At 42.7% G+C, this 19,136-nt stretch overlaps 1 protein-coding gene across 6 annotated transcripts in view; it reads right to left on the reverse strand.

The window, feature by feature from the left end:
• Positions 1–19,136, reverse strand: part of ZNF516 (zinc finger protein 516) — a 98,749-nt gene that overhangs the window by 10,958 nt on the left and 68,655 nt on the right. For all 6 annotated transcript variants that reach the window (XM_068193886.1, XM_068193839.1, XM_068193848.1 and 3 more), the window contains exon 3: positions 2,001–3,470. In XM_068193886.1, the coding sequence (XP_068049987.1) occupies positions 2,001–3,470 (1,470 nt within the window). The remainder of the gene's footprint in view (positions 1–2,000; positions 3,471–19,136) is intronic.

A 19,136-nucleotide genomic window follows, 5' to 3' on the forward strand; every position in this document is an offset into this window, starting at 1 on the left:
GGTTTGGAGAAACATCAGCAACCTGGAAGTTGTATATAAAATGAAGACAAGCTACATTTCAAAAAAAGAGGTTTCAAATTCTGAAAACTTGATTGCTGTAAAACACTTGGAATGAAAGAAGAGGTTTCAAAGCAGAGATGGGCACTAAATAACTTCCAGTTAAAGTGTCTCTAGAAATCACTGCCCAGCAAAAACATTTTGGCAATAAAATCACTCTTTTAAAAAGCAGGTAAATAGAGACCTCTTTAGAAACCCTGCCCCTGTTTTACTTTGTTCTGAAAGTCATCATGAATTTTCTGGTCCTTGCCTTCACTTAGTCATCTTCTATTTCCTAGCTTTTACTGTTTTTCTCTTATCTCTCCTAACGTGGCTGGGAGCTCACTGGATCAGTAAGATTTCTCTGAGCAGGCTGACACAATGTACTATTAAATAACATCAAGGAGGGCACCCACGCGAAGGTACCCCAAGTTAGGGGTGGAACAATTAACTGGTACTTAGAGAAGGAAGTGGGCAGGGAGGAAACTTTAAATAACAATCCACTGGGATGGCAAAAGCAAAGCCGACTGGACAAAAAAACCCTAAGGAACACTGAAACTGTAGTTTCAGAAACTAAGCATGTCTTCCTCTGCTTCCTTAACAAAACCCAGCAGCCTGATGTTGGTTGCAATCATCCAGCAGGCGCTAAGCTCCTGCAAAATGATCTGCTCAACAAATAACAGGTTCCTATGCAGTACCACCTTTGAAGTGACTGAGCAGAACTGACAATGGAGGTGGCTGAAATGTGCAACTCACTCGTGGACTATGTCAGACAGATTCTGCCTTCCTGTCTCTTCCAAAAGACCCTTCCACCAAGACCTGACTGAACACTCTGGGCTCCTTCCTTGCCTCAACTTGCACACACCTTCTGGGCACTAGACCACAGCTGTCCTTAAGACTACCAGGTTCCAAGTGTCTTGGATTTTGTACCACTTGCAAAAGCTCCACTTCACATATGCCTTTGTATATTATGAGCGTATTATGTCAAGCAGGGACACTGGAACACTGGCCGAGAATGTGTGCTCTTTTCATGAGGAGTTGATTTGCACGATTTCTACAAAGAGAGGAAGGGTATAAAAAACAGCATCATTTACAAGTGGTAAGAGATGTATGGTATGGCTCTAATTCTCCTCCCCTACAGACACACACACATCTCGTGTATAAACAATCAGTATGATTTTCAGTTTCCACTGCAACAAACTAATTCTGGCAGATCATCAGAAGAGTATGGTTTCAAATGCAAATATGTAGGTGTATTTTTATTTATATGGCTGTTGAACTTTTTTAGTCCCCAAACTTTTAAACTGGCTATTTACACAACTGATTTTTCTGCTTATGTGAATTAGCAGGCACATGTCCAGTTCTGCCTCTTTTTAATTATAAGCATACAAACAGGTCAAAAGACTCATTTGAAAAATACCTAGTAGCCTTTGATATGGACAAGGGAGATCTTAAGACTTTTGTCAAGAAAGACAAAGGACACTGACAAGCGATTATCCCTCTGTGTTGTTGGAAGACTTGTTTGCTGACAAAATTGAACAAAACCTCCAAAGTAACATCACAGATAAGCCCCAGAGGATGTTTATTTTGCCTGAAGCAAAAAGATGATGATGTGTGCCAGCACCAGCATATCAGGGGGATCTTCCTGTGACAGCACATCCGTGTAACTCTAGCCTGCTTGAAGCAAGAGGACAAAGGAACAGCAGTACTCCAGGTGGAACCAGATACATTTAACCTTCGACAGAAATGTCACACAGTGCACAAGGGGGGGATGCTGCAATGTTAAGAGAGCAATAAACAAACTTATTCAAGCCTATCCAGCAATGATATAAACAGTGAACTTGTAATCCTAAGTGTTAAAGGCAGAGAAGGAAAAAACTGGGAAACAGCATGTCATGGTTCTGAACAAAAAAGGAACAAACAAGCTATGTCCTCAGCAATGGAAGGGCTTGTTAAAATCTTACCTGTGTGATCTAGGACAGGGCTGTTGGCACCACAGGTTTGGTACAGTGAAGCAAGGTCCTTTGGAATGTATGTTTTAAAGATATTTAAAATGTCCAAATGTTTCTCATGCCCATCTGATCCCAGATCCTGTTTGCTGGAGTGTAAAGCCGGAGGAACTCCCACGGCACCAGGCTGAGGCTGCAGCACTGGACTGGCTCGTGCTACTGCTGTGCAGTTTGCCAATGTCCTCATCTCATTTCCAGCCTTCATGTGAGGCTCCCTCTGAGGCACCGACGGCTCTTCATGTTTAGGGTACTGCTCACTCTTACACAGAGGATGGTACTGCAGCGGGGGATTGTATTTGGCCTTCATGGAGTCGGATGCACAGTGCTTACCTGGAGAGGCAAACCCAGTACTTCCTTGGGGAACCACGTACTTTTCCACTTGCTTACTGTTGGTGGGCTGCGTGCTAGGCCTGGATACGACTGTTTGAGTAGGTGTGATGCTTCTGCCGTAGGTTCCCATTTGCGGAAGTTTGGAATTTGCTTCGTATTTGCTTTTTTGTTGTGCTGCTATGCTGTATTGCTCCTGGGAATGGTTTAACTTGGGCTGTCTGTACCCATCCAGACCTGACACGCGTGAACCACAGTGGCCGAGCACGTGACTGTCCTTTGATGGATGCGTACTCCCGGACTTTGCAGCCATCCCAACAGAAAGGGAGCTGGGTTTGGAACCTGGCAACGCACTTGGCACTTGAGTACGTGTAAATCTGGCAATGGGCAAAGGCTGGCATTCCTTACCACCGAGAACAGGAGGAGGGCCAGTGCGCCCACTCCTCGCCAGAAAGACCAGGTTGGTTTTAATACCCTTGAATCCGTTTTGTTGAACCCACGGGGGTACCATTGAGTTACAGCTGATTTTGTGCAGAATTCTTTTGTGCATCCATAGGACTTCAGGGTAGTAGGTTTTGTGACTGCAGAAAGGACATGGGTAGACAATTAAAGTAGCCTGCAAGGATGTATTCAGATATTTATTGCATGAATTATCCCTTGTTGACTTTTCACTCAAATCGAGTGGAGCTACCTCTAGAACTTCAGCACCTTTTTCTATCAGAGGATGCTCCCTTTGCAAGTCTAGCAAATTTTCTCTAGCACGACTAGCCTGCACTTCAAGTGACGTTTTCAAGTCCATGACCATGTCTAAAGATGTCTGGCCCATACCCGAAGCAAAGCTAGCAATGTGACTGGAGCAAGGAAGCCCTTGGCTGTGATGAAATACTGGCATCTTTATGTCCGCAGAACCTTGGTATTTTGAAAAGGGTTCCTTGATGACACACTCCAGTGCTGACACCAGAGCAGGAATCTCTGGTTTAGATTCCCTGGCCTCATTCTCTCTGGCATTGCGGCCTCCCAGCTTTGGGAGTTCATCCAACTGAGATGTTATCATTGGGGTTTCCTCTTCGGGGAAGTTGCAGTGGTATGGCTTTCCATCTGAATGGGAGAAACAAAAAAAAATATCGTTGTCATTTTATACAGAAAGGAGCCCAAAAGACAAAGAAGATTTCAAGATTAGAAGAGGACAGCAGGAGAAAAAGGAAACTTTGGTATTACTATGGTAATGATGTGCTACAGACCAAATGTGCTGTATGAACAAGAAAATCTTGAAATAAGACACAACAGTTCAATTTACTTTTAAAAATGACTGCATAGTCTGGATAAACTCTCTAGTACTGCGTGTTCATGACATTTCGAAGAAAAAACAATTCAATAACATACCCATGTTAAAATTCTGGGACTGCGAGAAAAATAAACAAATCTGCAACCATTTAATGCTTTTACAAAAGCAAAGATAATGGAGCCAGATAAAACTGACCTAGTTAAAGGTCTGTCAGCACTTCCATTACAAGCCCCTATTTTCAAAGGGTTTATAACTCAGCAATAAAAATTGGCTCCACACGGAAACCAACCATATAAGCAGGTATAGCATACAGAATAAATTGCCCACTTAAGGGAGACTTTTGCAGTGGCCAAGTATAAAAGATGAGTTATAGAGGGTATAAATTTTGAATTTTCTGTCCTTTAGTTTAAAGCAGATATTTTTCTTCTGGTTTCTTTAATTTTTTTTTCTTTATAACATACGTTTATATTTGAGTCAAACTTTAGGAAAACTTTGTGACTGCTCAATCCATAGGAAGATAAGAATCCAACATTTCAGCCATTTAGATTACAGAATTCAAAACCCACTTTTAATTTTCCTCATTTACTTTTTCACTTCTCAGCTCTCCAGAGTAAATTTATCCACCTAACATATGTCCTGGAAAGGGAGCATACTGGCCAGTAATTAAAACTGTTTAGGGTGAAAGAGAAGAGCACGAATTGTTTTGCTGAGAGTGTGGCTACATCTGCCTGCTCTCCCGATGCTGACCTCTGAGAGCCACTGATGAAGCCAATAAATCCCTTTAAATCAGTTCACAGATCAATTCCACAGAGATTTTCATCACAGCAGTAATGCTTACTGCACTGAATTCATTTAGCATGTAACTGAATTGAATCATCTGACAAACTTTCAGTTTCAATTAACACGCAGTTAATGAGCCACTGCCAGGCAAGTGTAAGGAGACCGTGCTCCATCTAAAACGTCACCAAGTCTGAAGTGATCACCACATCCATAGGAGGGGTGAGAAGGGGAAAGGAGTGAACTGCTCTAAGAGCTGCATATCCTCTCACATCAGCTCAGAGAAGCTATCCCTTCAGAAAAGCTAGCGCCGTTCGTTAGCACAGGGCACTGCCACAGGCATTATTCTGCAATGGAAGAGCCACGCTGTTGGCTGGAGCTGCTCTGCACATGAAGTCTACTTAGACTCACCTTCAACTCAAGCAAAAACATTCTTAAGCTTTTGTTTAATTCGAGGTAATTAGGTTAAAAATAACCCATAGGCTTGCAGCATCGCAGGGCTGAATGCTCACTTTGCTAAGATCATTTTCCTTTCAAACCCTCCAAGGGGGTATATTCAGGGGGAAAAAAATCCCCACAACGCAGGAACTTGTTTTTCCCGTATTGCAGGCAACAACGTTTTGGGAAAGCACATGCCCAGCACTACTATCCAAATTTACAGTTTGAAACAAAGACACTGCATGCAGCAGTGAAATCTGACACTGCACATCTGTGTTGTTTTCAAAGCGTATCTGTCAAAGCCCAAAATACTTGTGCTCTTAAATAAGATTTTAAGGCTTCTCTTTATGATCACAAGGAGTGGCTGCTTTGATCATTGTAGTAAATAATAAAGCAAAGCAAAAACAAATCCTTTGGTTGCAGCAGTACTCAGTGGAGAGAGAACCGACCTGCTGGCTGTATTGGGCAGAGGAGGGAGGTGGGAGACCACTGCCAGCCCCATTCCAGGGACTACACAGCTGGGAGGCTCTTGGTCCACCTCTGCAGTTGTGATGAAGGGGGGCATCAAAAGAACGATATCTGCAACTCCTCGGTTGCTCTGAGTACTGCAGACATTCCTGCATACTTTCTTGGTCAAAATCTATGTACCAAGCTGTTTCAGCAAGGAGGACAAGGTCAGACTTTGAGAGGTGGCACATCTCAGATATGGGCTTGGTCTTTAGGTCTGGACTGTTCAGTTTAGGTCTGTACCTGGGGAGGGGAGGAGGAGGAGAAAGCAGAGAGACAGCACACAGTCCCATGTGCCCCCCATAAAGCCTGGGACTGCCAATTTTGAGGTGGATGCAGACCTCTTTGCCCTATTTCCTAGTGCATCCATCTATGAAGAAGGGATTTTTTCAGGTGGAAAATCTAACACAGCAGGAAAATGATGAAGACATTTCTGAGGTCTATAGGCCTGCAGTTGCCCCAAAGCTGTCAGTGCATTACATGAAAATTTGTAAGGCTATTACAAAACACAACCATAAGCTTCTAACACCGCTTCATAATGTCTGGCTAGATTCAATTCCTCTGATGCCTCACAAGAACAGTAATGAACATACCAGGAATAATTTTAAAGCTTCAATCAGGAGTCTCAATAGCAGTATTTGTGCTGGGTTTTTTTTAAGCCGTACTTAAAAAAAAGCCAAAACAACAACAACAACAAATGAACAAACAAACAAAAAAACCCCACATCCATACCCTACTTCCCAAGATTTGGACAGAAAAAATTTCCACCTGCAGGCCAACTCAGACTTCCTTCTCAGTACAAAGCACAGCCAATGCTCTTCCCTAGTCCCATCCTGTCTACAGATCTCAACTCCCAGACTGCCTCGTGCCAGCCTTCCCATCATGGCAGGTGGTCCAGGCTGGGCAGTGAGCAGGTAACAAAAGCCAGGTGGAAGAGGGGATGCAGGCAAGAGCGGGAGAAGATGATAAGTACACTCAAAAATATAGGTAAAGTCTCTTTAGAAAAACAGATTAAATTTATTTCTGCCTGTTCCCAGCTGCTTGCCCCATCTGAAAAGGGGTAGTAATAATCCTTTTAAATCACTGGTATAAAATATTGTTCTAAGCAGCCCAGCGCAGGCATTACTGTCACCAGAAACTTTTGAAATTTTATTATGGCCAGGTCAAAGCAAAAAGCCATGAATGAGATGCCTTCTGCTTGATCTCCAGGGACTATAACTCATATTCCCCATTGAAAGAGTTCTTGGCTAAGCATGCTCTTGCTTTTATCCTACAGTCTCCATCATCTCCTTATATTATGTCTCAATTCCTTTGTTTCTTACCCCAAACAGCTGTTTTTATCTGTTGTACTTTAGAGTGAGAAAGGTCCTTTTACTACAGGAGAAGTGTTATAGTTTTTCTGTATCACAGATGCCTGGGCAACAGCTAAAGCAGAGTTTTCCAAGGCGCCTAGCTAAGAGGTGGCTGCTGATGCCACCACCAGGTTCACTGCAGCTTCAAGTATCAACAGCATCACAGGCCACAGGGAAAGCAGAGCAAGAGAGTGCAAAACACTTAACTAGATGAAAACCATGGTCTAGAAACACAAGAATATTCAGGGATTTGTGCAGTTCCTCAGAAATACACCTAATGCTATCACCCAGTTACTCACACACACAGATAAAAGCAACTCCCCTTCTCCCCACACACATACACCCCTGTTCTCTCTTTCTCCCCCTCACATGCATACACTCCACTTGTTTTCTCCCCAGCACTGTTTCTCCACAAAACAGAATTTCAGAATGGGTTGCACAGCTGTTTTAATTAATGAGACTTCCTATAAAGTAAACCAGGCTACAAGGCTGAGGACAATGAAATCATGATTTCTATTCAGAAGAGCAGAACTGGCTAGAAATTGGCCCCTTTTCTGGCTAGTGTTACAGCACTAGAAGTCTAAGGAAAAGGAACAGATGTGGTCTGTTTGATTTTCAGTAAACATTTGATAGTGATTTGCGCTTTGAGATGAATACTGTGGCTTGATTTGAAAACTGACTGCAAATAAATCATGATAAAAGCAAAGGATAACAAAGGAAGAAGGTGCAGTATTGCAAAGACCTGTATTAGGTCCTATTTCACTTGGTATTTTCTTTAATGTTCCAGAAGAGATTCTAGACAGCATGCTAACTAAAATCTCCAGGAAATATCACATTTGGAGGAGCTGCAAAAATAATGGGGACAAGAAAATAATGCACAGGGACTCAGAGAGAATAGAAATGCAGTCTGAAAATAATCAAATGAGATTCATTCTGGGGAAGAAAAGCAGGCTAAGTAAGACAAGTGAAGGGAAATGATCCAAAAAAAATCCATGCAGTGGGAAGGTAAAATCTGGGAAGAAGCAATGTTGAAAATAACTGATGTTACAACAGACAGCAAGTTCAATATGAGTGTACTAGATGAAGTTCTTCAGCTTAGCTTTCAGAGATAAAAACACACATTATAAAAACAAAAATAAAACTATCCCTCTGAAGAAGACACAATGGCCATGCTAGTCACACTGGGTTTTGAATATAGAAAACATATGAAATATATATATTAAAAAAATCTATATAAATATATACACACACCATAATCATGGGTACTATGCAAAAGCCCACAGTAAGCATAATACAATGGGACCCAGCAGGGAAAAAAAGGCAAAAAGCAGTTTTGCCACAGAAAATTCAGATCTTTTATTCTGTGAAAGGAAGGTTCAACAAAACAGTCCACGCCCCTAGAATATCTGTGCAGATCTGCAAATACAGGTAAATCAGAAGGTGTTCAGAGAACTGCCACAGAAAAGTAACCCCCCTCCAAGAAAATAAAGACAAATAGTTTCCCCACATGGCTGAGGGAAGACAGAAGGGTGACAGGCCAACGTCTGCAGCCTCCCCAGGAGTTCAAGCTCCAGAAGAATGATGTCATCCTGAGCACTGGAGTCTATCAACAAATATCAGATACACTTGCATGCAGAAAAACTCATGATTAACAGAAATAATAATTTAAAAAAAAGATAATAAATATTTGCAGCTTGAAGAGTAATTGTCAAGGGAAGAGGTGAAACACCACTTAGACTGTAAAGCCTGCATGGACAAAAACATGGACTATCAACACATTATCTTTTTCATGGGGAGACAGAAAAGTATGAGTTACTCCTCCCCTTCGCTCTATCAGCACAGCAAAGCAAAACCCCACATTAGCCAGTATCCACACACTGTAACTGCTTCACAGACATATGCCAAAAAACTAGCCTTCCTTTCATATTAATTCCAGACACAACTGAAGAAAGAACCCTTGGAGCATTCAACAGCGAGCCCATGACACTCCTTAGCAGCAGGTTTATCCTCTGAGCCTAGCTCAGCTGTTCAAAGAGACTCAGTATGTGTTCTCCAGAGGAGGATTTTTCTTACCACAGCCATGTCTCCTGTTCTAGCAGCCTGTGGGTCAAGTTTTTATACTCCACACACTGCCCACCACTTTCCCTGCTTTCTGATCCAGTTTTGCCACGAAGAGGATCCCACATGGTGGCAACGTGGGCATGAAGCAAGAGACAACTCCTACAAACCTTCTTAGGCTTTGTTACAGCACAAGGCCACGTGGCACAATGAAATACTGGGAAGATAAAATTATGCTGTTTTGACTGGAGATACAGCTACTCATCTGCAAAGCTCCTCTTGCTTTACATGTTGTTAGATGTTTTGAGGGGCTCCTACACAAGCTCCCCAACAATTCAGAGAAAGATCGAGGACTAGACTGGAGCACTCAGCACCACAGGATGGGGTAGGTTAGCAGCTAAGAAGGTGATACTGAGGGTAGAAAGCACACAATCAACTAATATCCCTGCCTTCTGTCCAACAAATTTTAGAACTGACGGTCAGTGGTTTTGGCTGAGGTTTGAGGTTTCTAACAGGGCAGAAACCCAGCATAGCTCTTGATGCTGGCTGATACAAATGGTTTGTCAGTCAGACAGCACACCCTGTCCCGCAAAGGTTTCCCTTCAGCTACACAAGGGGGGAGAGTAATGCTGTCCCACACCACAGCCCAGGAGCACATGGAAAGCAAGTCCCAGGTGCCCCGAGAAGTCCTGCCTTCAATCCGGCCATGAGCAAGATGCTTCTGGTTTGTACTGCACTGCTTTTTTCTTATTATAGTGTTTTTTTCTCTTATTTTTGTTGTGGCTAGTTGTTGGGGAGTTAGTTTTACAGTTCCACGAAATCAGCTATACATTTCTAGCAACTCTATAAATCCTTAGCAAATAAACCCAGGCCAAGGGCTTACCAACCAGAAGCAGCAGCCCTTTGGTACAGTTTGCACTGCCTTCCCATTCTCCTTTTCTACATCTAAATGTTAATAGTTCTTAAAATGATTTCCCACTGACTCTTTAAACTCAAAGCCAATAATTTCAAGCAAAGCATCCTGATGGGAGCTCTTTACTTTCTATCAAGTATTTATTGGGAAGGATGATGACTATGAAAACCCATGATCTTACAAGTAGATTAGGGGTGGAAAAATAATAATCTGATGAAAAAAAATTGAACTTTTTTTAGGCACTGTCCTGGTTTTGGCTGGGACAGTGTTAATTTTTTGCAAAAACTGGGAGGGGTCATGGCCAGGATCCCAATGTTATTCATTATTCAGTACCTCAGGTCATTGCTGGGTGGAGGGGAAAGGGACACTCTCTCCCTGCTTAGGAGAAGGGAGCAACCTGGAGACCAGACAAGTGCTGTATTTGCTGGGTTTTTATCTCATTTCTGTTTCCAGTAAATTGCTCATCTCAATCTGTGTTTTTTGCTTTTTGTGCTTCCAATACGAGGGAGAGGAGGAAGTGATCAGCAGCAGCATGATGTTAGTGGGAGTTCCAAACTGAAGAGTAATATTCCTAAAGCACAACAGGCACCCTAGAGTAACAAAATTTAACATTTTTTACACCATTTATTTCCCAAATAGTACTACTGCTGTTTCCACAATGATTATATGACTAATGGTTGGTGTCTTTAATTCATTTTTTTTTATGATCATGCTGTTTTTCAGCTAATTTTCCTCTTTTTTTTTTTAAGGCTTCCCTGTATTCCTACAATAACACTGTACTGATTTATTTCAAAGTCCCTTTTCCTTCATTTCACTAACTTTACCCTCTGCAATTTCTCACTTTAGCTCTAAGTTACTTTTTACCCTCGCTGTCAAATGCATCGTCCTTCCAAACCCAGAGAGCGCAAACGGCTGAAGAGCCCCGTTGCATTGTTCATCTCCTTTCCCCTGCAGAACTGGGGGACACTGCAGGGAACAAAAGCAGGACAGGCCAGTCAAGACCACCACTTCCAATGCTTCCCGATCTCCATTTCACTAATCTTTCCAACATTGTCCAGCAGGACACCTGCTGCTTATGAAAACAAAACCCACAGAGCTCTTACAATCCAGACAGCAAAAAACATGAATACTTGACCATCAGACTTAATAAAGTTTGTTCAGTTCTGGACTGCACATGTTGAGATTTCAGAATTATTTTAGATTATTTGTGTTATTAACATCAGAGATACTGCACTGGTTTTGCATTTCAGAAAGAATCTGAAATATCACCAAAGTGAGTGGAAAAAAGCACAAAAATTTTAGTTGATTTCATTTGAAACTTAACCTTTTAAGATGAGGGAAATCTGAGTCTGAGAACAGTAACAGTACAACACACAAAAGACCCCTCTCTACAAGGTATTCCCTAGTTCAGTAAAATTACAAATTCCTCCGCACAGCAGAAATGCTTTAGAGTTATGTCACACTTCAAGATCCCTTTTTTTTTTCCCCCAAAAGAAAAGGGAGGTCTGAAAACATCCACACAGCTACAGATGCAAATGCCAGCAAGGTTATTGGAATTTCAAGCATAATCAAGAGAATAGGCACCAACAAAGTAAGTAGAAACTAGGCTGTAAAGGGTATCGGGGTCCAAAATCTCTCAGACTGAAGTGCACATTGTTAGGTACTGGAAAAAAAAGCCTGAAAGTTCACAGTGAACTTTATCTCTCCAGCTACAATGTTTTCTTTAAGACTATTTGGCTTTGTTGTTATCTACAGTACTGATGCTACAAGGCTCCTGAACATCAACTGCTTGAACCAGCAGCTCTATGTGCAAATTATTCCAATATCCTCTTGCACAGTACCTTTTCATCACCCTCAGCTTCACACCAGTGCCCATCAGGTGCAAAAACTTTGTAGTGAACCCCAAACACAAACCCTCTTCTAGGGCAGATGCTTTGGGATCTGTCTCCCAGGTATCAGCCCTTCCAGTCACAACACAGACACGGAGCTTACGGAAGGAAAGCATCCACAGCAGGGCACTTAATGAAGTGAAAGTGCAAATGTGGGTAAAATGGCTGCTGCTGGCAGTGTGCCACAGACACGACATTTTCACTGTTCAACATGTTTCTCTGTACCTCCTCAGTGACATTTTCTTGGTAAGTCATTCTATACATGGTACACAGGAATTCCGTGCAGTGGCAGAGCTAGTCGTGACTTACAAGTCCTTTCACGCGTGTATTTCTCACAGAGGTCTGTGAGCATGTTCTCTGCCCAGCAGCAGGCAAAAAGCACCACAAAACATACTGTACTTATCTGCAGGTGAAGCTGTAGCTCCTGTTATCACAGCCTAAGTGCCTTTTTCACCCTCCACCGAGTATTATATCAACCCAAGGGTAGTGAAGACTACACTGGGGCTTTCACTGTTTGAGAATAAAGTTTGTCTTTTATGTAGAGCTGAGGGCAGGTGACACTGGTCTGACCAATTCTAAAAAGCAAGGCTGGAGCTAAGGTATCTGATCCTCATCCTGATGCCACATCCAGCTCTCATCCCCAGCGCAGCCCCTTCTGGGACTTGGGAACAGACTTCCTGCTCACGGCCCACAGCCCTTTGAGCTTCAAGAGCATCCTGATGTCTTCCTATCTCACATGGAGCTGTTTTAGCTACAGTCTGGATTCTGGAAAAAGGTGAAGGAATGGTAAGTACTTATCTAAAAATTTGTGGGTAAAATAAAGGGCTAGAGGAATACATACACAAAACCAATACAAAACACATTTGAAGGACTTGCTTGCCAAAATGAAGCTGTACAATTTGGCATTGCCTTAAATGTTGCTGCTCGTAATATACTTAAAGAAAATTATGGGATATAAAACCCCTGGAATGCTCTGCAAAATTAGGAAGTGATTAGGCCAGATGATATCAATTTGACTCAACACAGCTCTCCTGTAATTTCAGAGTTAACAGCAATACAAGTAGAACTGGTCCAAAACTTAGGCAGCATACCTCTGTATGCTCTGTAGCTGCTGCACATTTCTCTGTGTGTGGCCCTGCCTGTGAAGTTTGGTTCAGGTAGATGGGGATAAAAGAAAGGGTCTAAGACCATTAACACAGCAGTATACACAATTAAATTTGAGAGAGTTGGATTTGGGCAAGGGTTGTTGTGGGTTTTGTGGGTAGTGATTCTTTTCTTTTAGTTTAAGGCATAGGAAGAGAAGTGCAATTGGCTTTGATGCATCAAAAATACTTGCAGAGGAGATGGAAAATCATGACTCAGATTTTTTTAAGCAAGTGGCAGCTTGCCTGTACAATCCCTCCAAACATAGACCCAAACAGTTGTAAATCTTCCTGGAGATTTTTCCTTTCATTCCAACAGTCAGATTTGCCACAATGTCTGCTCCACAGCATCTTCGTGACCACCACCTGTTCATCTTCCTTCAAGTGCATTAAGGAGGAAAGCTTTCCAGGCCAGGAGTGTGGACTGGCAGCCATCCCATACAGCTTAACATTCCTCATCCAATATTTCATTTCTCCCATCATTTGTTAAGCACGGGTAGCATACTGCCATACATCATAAAGCCCTTTACTACAGCTACTCAATCTAAAAACAGAGGGTACAGCTGTGCTGTCAGCCAGCATTCTGCAGAAATGCCTCAGCTACAGCCGGCAAGCCCAGCGTGGTAACAGAGGCAGCAGTCACAGAAATAAGGAGCTCTGCATGACCTAATTTACCTTGCTTCTCCTGCTGAAGGCCATGCTACCATGGCTGGTGACTCTGCTAACAGACTTAAGGCAGTCGAGAATCTCTACTGTGCAGGTCCATCACACATAAAATACAGGAGCACATGACAGAAAGGGGAACTTAGATTGTAAGTTATTACACAGATTATACAGTGCTTGGAAAAAGAATATGCTTTCTTGGGCTCATTGTTTTTCTAGCTTTCAGAGGAAAAAGAACTTTGAAAAAAGAATGGAAGAAAATAGGTTTGGAATAGGTAAAGAAGTATATACTAACAAAACCCAAGACATAGGCTGGACAGAACTATGATTCTTTGACCACTGGAAACTGGATGCCCTTGGTGAGGTGTGAGATTGCTGGATCATAATTAGCACCATTATGTGGTGCTGCAAGCACATGGCAGGAAAAGATGAGAGACCAAGCCCTGCAGAGTTTCCTCAAGGAAGAAGAAGGACCTATGCTACTGAAAGATCAAAAGTTGATTTGAAAAGCTCTGCTCTGGACCAAAGGGAACCAAGGCTCCTGAGGAGGATGTGACTGTAGGCACAAGGGCAGCCTTTGGCTACTCAGCCAAAGCCACTGACTCAGTACCCACTGAAGCTGAATTGCACCAAAGGCGTTGTACATGTGACAAAACCAGCAGCCCAGAGCCAAAGGCCGCAAGAGAAGAGGCTGGAGGTGCCAGACCCAGCTCACGTGTAGCCGCCTCTGGCTCGGCATTGGCAGTGTTTGCCCCTTTTGACTGCACAGGACAGGGGTATTTGCTGATCAGTTAATTGCTACGAAAGTACCTTCCCTTTCCCCTTCCTTCCACTACCCTCCCGTAAGGTAGCAGTGACAATGGAAAGCACTTCCAGAAAAGTAAATGATCTTTCAGACCTGGCTTGAAACAACTCAGCCTTATGCAGATCACTGAAGACATCAACCATTTACTGGCGACTTCCATAATCCCCTTGAAGATCTGATAGACAAAGCAGGCTGGAACCTAGCACCACCAGCACAGCAGCAGAAAGGGCAGCTGTCTGCAGGCAGAATGAGCTCTAGAAGGGATTTGGAGCTTTAGCATTTTTCCTGACATCATTCCTTTTACACTGAGGGGAAAATCTGAGAGCTCACAAGAACACCAGAGCTCTGGGTTCACTTATATTCTTCCTTTTAAAGTCTTACTATTCTGAAAAAAAATTATTAAAGGGAAAAAAGTAACTTTCAGGATGTCATTTAAAAGACAAAACGAATAAATACCAACATCTATTTAACTCTGGTGGAAGAGACAGAGGAAGTCCTCTGTTTGGGAAAGAAGTCAGATGAGAATCATCCCAGGGTGGATCATGTCAGAAAGGTCAGGAGACAAGGGTCTCAAATATGTCTACAAAAAAGAAGAACCAGCTGTAAACTTGTTTTAATGAATCTTTCAAATAATAGAAATTTTGTTATGCTAAAAGACAATAGGGAAGACAAAGCAAATCCATTTGAAAAGTGGCAATAGAAACACATCACTTAAGCTTCAGAGACAATGAAACAGTAATTCTGCACCTGTGAGCCATGATTATTTATATCACCACCTCGTTTTAATAACAGCTGTGTGAAAATGCTAAAACATTATTAAATCTGAAACTAACTACTGCACGTAGCACATAGGAAGCTTCTCCACTTTCCAATTAGCACCAAGGCTTAAGCGTTAAAAGCAGCAGAAGCAAAAGAAATGCTGAAAAACACTGCCACAGGCTGGCTAAAATTGGAATTTCTCCTTTTCAAAAGGATTAAAAAGAGAAAACCGAACAACCAAATATACACATCCAGAATGGCAAGAAAGTACTTCAGAATTATTTCCTTCCCCCAGCACTCATTTTATTACATTCTTTACAAATGAGCAGGTAAGTGTATTTAAGGGCAACTTAAGAACTTGGTTTGATAAAAAAGAATTTCTACACATGTACCTGCAGCGCTCTGCAGCACCACTCTGGGCGAGACGCTCCATTAACCTCACTGGCATCTCTCACCTCCATACTGAGAGCAAGCCCCAGGAAAGATCCCTGGGCCTGCCATGAGATTAACAGGGGAAGATTTTAAAATATCGATGATCAGTTATTTATGAGCTGTCCTTAAACAGAAAGATGTCTGATGTTTCAGTGCAAAACTTGTTGCTCAGACATGCAGACCTGGCAGGATGGAAGATCATCTCACTGGGAGCAAGGAAAAAGCTGCACCAGCTCTTGGGCAAGGGCTTGGTGTATTTTTGTAGGAAGCAGTACTGACACTTCTCCTCTTGAGAAGTTTAAGTGTTAATTATTCCCCCGTGTTAAGGAGTTACAGGGACCTGATTTTTTTGGAAGCTCAGGAAGGCCATCTGCTTTCCCAGCAGCACACAATAGGTGAGAACAACTCTACTGGGGAGTGGATGCACTGGGGAAGGATGAGGGGAACTAAGGTAACCAAACCACCATTACCCCACTTTCCAGACATGTATCAATTGCAAGGTCTGTTTTCATGCACATGACATTCTACAGGAAAAAAAAAAAAAGGAAAGATTAAGATACTGAAAGAAAAAAGTTCCTCGGATCTCTAACATCACTTCCCTTTCTGTTCAAATGGCAGGACACCACTCATACCAATCACAGTTGGCCCCTTAAGACTGCTACTAGACAGAAATAAAACTTGTCTACAGAAGAATGGGCTCAAGAAATTTATCTGGGTAATTCAAATTCTTAAATAGTAGAAAATCATACTGAAAAACAGATGTTTGCCCAGATATTTACTAAGAGCGTGTGTGTGTGTGTGTTCCCAGCATGACCATATAAAGAAGTACTAAGTACCACAACTGCTCTGACAAAGATACAGATTAAGCCGACATCACAAAAATGATAATGTTTTGAAAATCCTTCTCAAAGTCAGAGTAATTTTAAATCGATTCACTAAGAGGCATTTAATCTGCAACTTAATGCACCTGCACACCTGACTACACACAGGATCCAGGTGACAACTCGTCCTTCTGTACAGACACCGATCACATCGAGCCCATTTCAGCTTCAGTTCCTCAACCAAAAGAACGCACAGCCTCCGAAGGGACTTCAGGCCCTTGTGAGGGATGTTCCATAGCAAACACAGCACCCGTCCCGGAGCTCAGCCACGCGCTCTTGGCACTATGGAGCTCACACCGGCACCTTCACCTGCGCACAGGTAACGCGCTCAGCTGAAATCCCAGCCCAGGCACTTACTGCCATGTGCAGCACCTTCAGCCTTCTCCAGCCACCAACGCCCCCACCGCAGCTCCCCAAAGAGCCCAGGGACATCCATTTGTACAGGACATCGCCGTGCAAGACAGCTCTGGTATTTTCACTGTCACTAAAGGCGCAGTCACTTCTCCCGCATGCCGATGTCAGTCCCTGGCTCGGCAGCAAGCGGGCACCGGGCAGCTGCGGGCTGCTGAGCAGAGAGCAGGCCGGGCACGAAAAGGAGGAGGAGGAGGGGGAGGAAGTGAAGGGAGGTGCCGGTGCCGGCCGTGGCCGCCAGGTGGCGCCGCCGCCCAGCGGATGATGCCAGCGCCGCTTCCCAAAGGCAGCGCCGCCGCCTCGGTGTCTCCAGCCGGGACCGGGTCCGGATGCTGCCCGAGCGTCCCGCTCCAAACGCCTACCCGCGGCCCAACAACCCCCACACAAATAAAAAGCAAGCAAACAAGAACAGGAAAAAAGAAAAAAAAAGAAGAAACAACAAAAATCCCTACCAAAAATCCCCTGCCGTCCATAACTAAATTCATACATGTCATTCCTCCTCTGTGTATTGGGGACACAAGTCCTTCGGTGACCTAGTGCAGGGCTCCTGTCAGAGCTATGGGGCAAAGTGACGCTGCATCAAGTGGCAAATGCTCAGTCCCTGCAGGAATGAGGTGTGCCGATGTGGTTGATGATGACACCCAACTCACCCTAAGTCAAAGTGTCTGCCACCATGAAGAAAATGTATCTGTGGTTAGTCCAGTAACTTGGAGGATAATTACAGAAAGACCAAGGGTTTTCTATATAATGAACTGTGTAAGTTTTTAAACCAAAATTATCTTTATTTAAATACTTCCTAACAGGTTAATATAGATTAATTTACAAGGAAGCACCATGTTTGCAGATGGTGGAAAGGCATCCATTTTAAGGGACACAAAACCTCTAGCAGAGATGTTCTGACTTTTGTTCACTGCCCCTACTAGGTAAAAAAAATCTCTGTCAAAACAGGCCGAAGTTTGGGTGGTCAGCAGTAGGATGAGGTAATGCCAACATCTATCCTTCTTTACAGAGTGTCCTCCTTGATGCATGGTAATCAATTAGCCCACATGTTCCTTTCCACAGGAAAGGATGGCTTCAACTTTCCTAGCAAAGCCACTGGGGAAAATACAGAAACATGGGAGAAGAGAATACAAAGACCTCACAAATGCAAAATCCTCTGCCTGCCAAGTGCTAATTGAGAGAACATTCTTGCCAATTTAAAAAGTGCTTTACTAGTGGGAGAAGCTTCACTTCTAACAGGAAAGTAAACTAATAAGCAGTAACTCCAAGTAAAGAGGTATCTGTGGAGATGGCAGCCGACATTTGCAACCAGGTCAGTTCTAAACTACTACAGACTGATGGCTTGTGGTTACAGGAAGGTAAATTAAGATGTTGCAACAACACATTATTAAATTCAAAATGTTTGGAGAGTGCACGTGAACAAAAACTTCAGATTTAGCCAAACATAGCAAGGAAGACAAAGAAGTACAATATTGTGCTCTGAATTCAACTTAAGACAAAGACCAGGAGAAGGATATATGGAGCCAACTCTATTCACAGGGAAAAAAAAAATTTAAAAAATCAATTCTTTAGAGGAAGGAGTCCTGAAATGAAGGCTTAGGTTTTTTGAAGCAATGAAAGATTGTGGGTACTCCTATTTCATGACATTAAAACATACTTCATATGCTTTCATTCACAAGGCATAGCTTCCAGAAGACAAGCACATTTCATCATGATCTGCAGAATGTGCACACTCTTTGCCACTGAGCACCCAAATGCACTTGGTTCTCTGGCATTTGTTTCCAGCTTATGAAACACTTAGCAAACCACTGACTCTTCCCTGATGCCTCACTTTTCTTTTTGACTATCTGGGAATGGAAAGCAACAGTAGCCAAGTCAGAACACACAGCTTAAGGATGTTTTGCAAAGTTTCATAAAAAGCAGCACTTCCAAAGAATATTCTCAAAAAAAAATTGACTTGGTTTAAAGATTTAGGGTTAAATTACATAATTCCTTCATTATTTCAGAATGAAAGTTCCCTGAAAAATATAAGAAGATAAATGAGTACTGAGTTTACCAGGGACTTTCCAAGGCTCTGTCATAATTTTGTGTATTTGTTGATGAAATACTGGCTTTCCCAAGCTCATTGCTGACAATTCCTCCTTTCCATTGTCTTTAGGTTTTGCTTCTTAAAGAGCCTTTAAAGTTTTCTTTTGTCTATAATTAAGAAATTTTGCACTATGAGGTACTTCCTTTCATCTTCTTTGGGCTGTGCAAGAAGGCTTCCCATGAGAAGGGAATCCTTGGCAGTTTCTAGATAAGCCAGGTCTGTATTTAGGGTCACAGATTGTGAAAGCCACCCTTTTCAGCAGCATGCAGAGTACAGCAGCAAGCACTTTCTGCCAACTATGAAGCTGAGTCAACTTTTCAATCTCCTCTACTAAAGGTCTTTACCCCAAGAGTTTTCTCCTTT

The sequence above is a fragment of the Anomalospiza imberbis genome, chromosome 1 (assembly GCF_031753505.1).
Source record: "Anomalospiza imberbis isolate Cuckoo-Finch-1a 21T00152 chromosome 1, ASM3175350v1, whole genome shotgun sequence".
Classification (NCBI taxonomy): Eukaryota; Metazoa; Chordata; class Aves; order Passeriformes; family Viduidae; genus Anomalospiza; species Anomalospiza imberbis.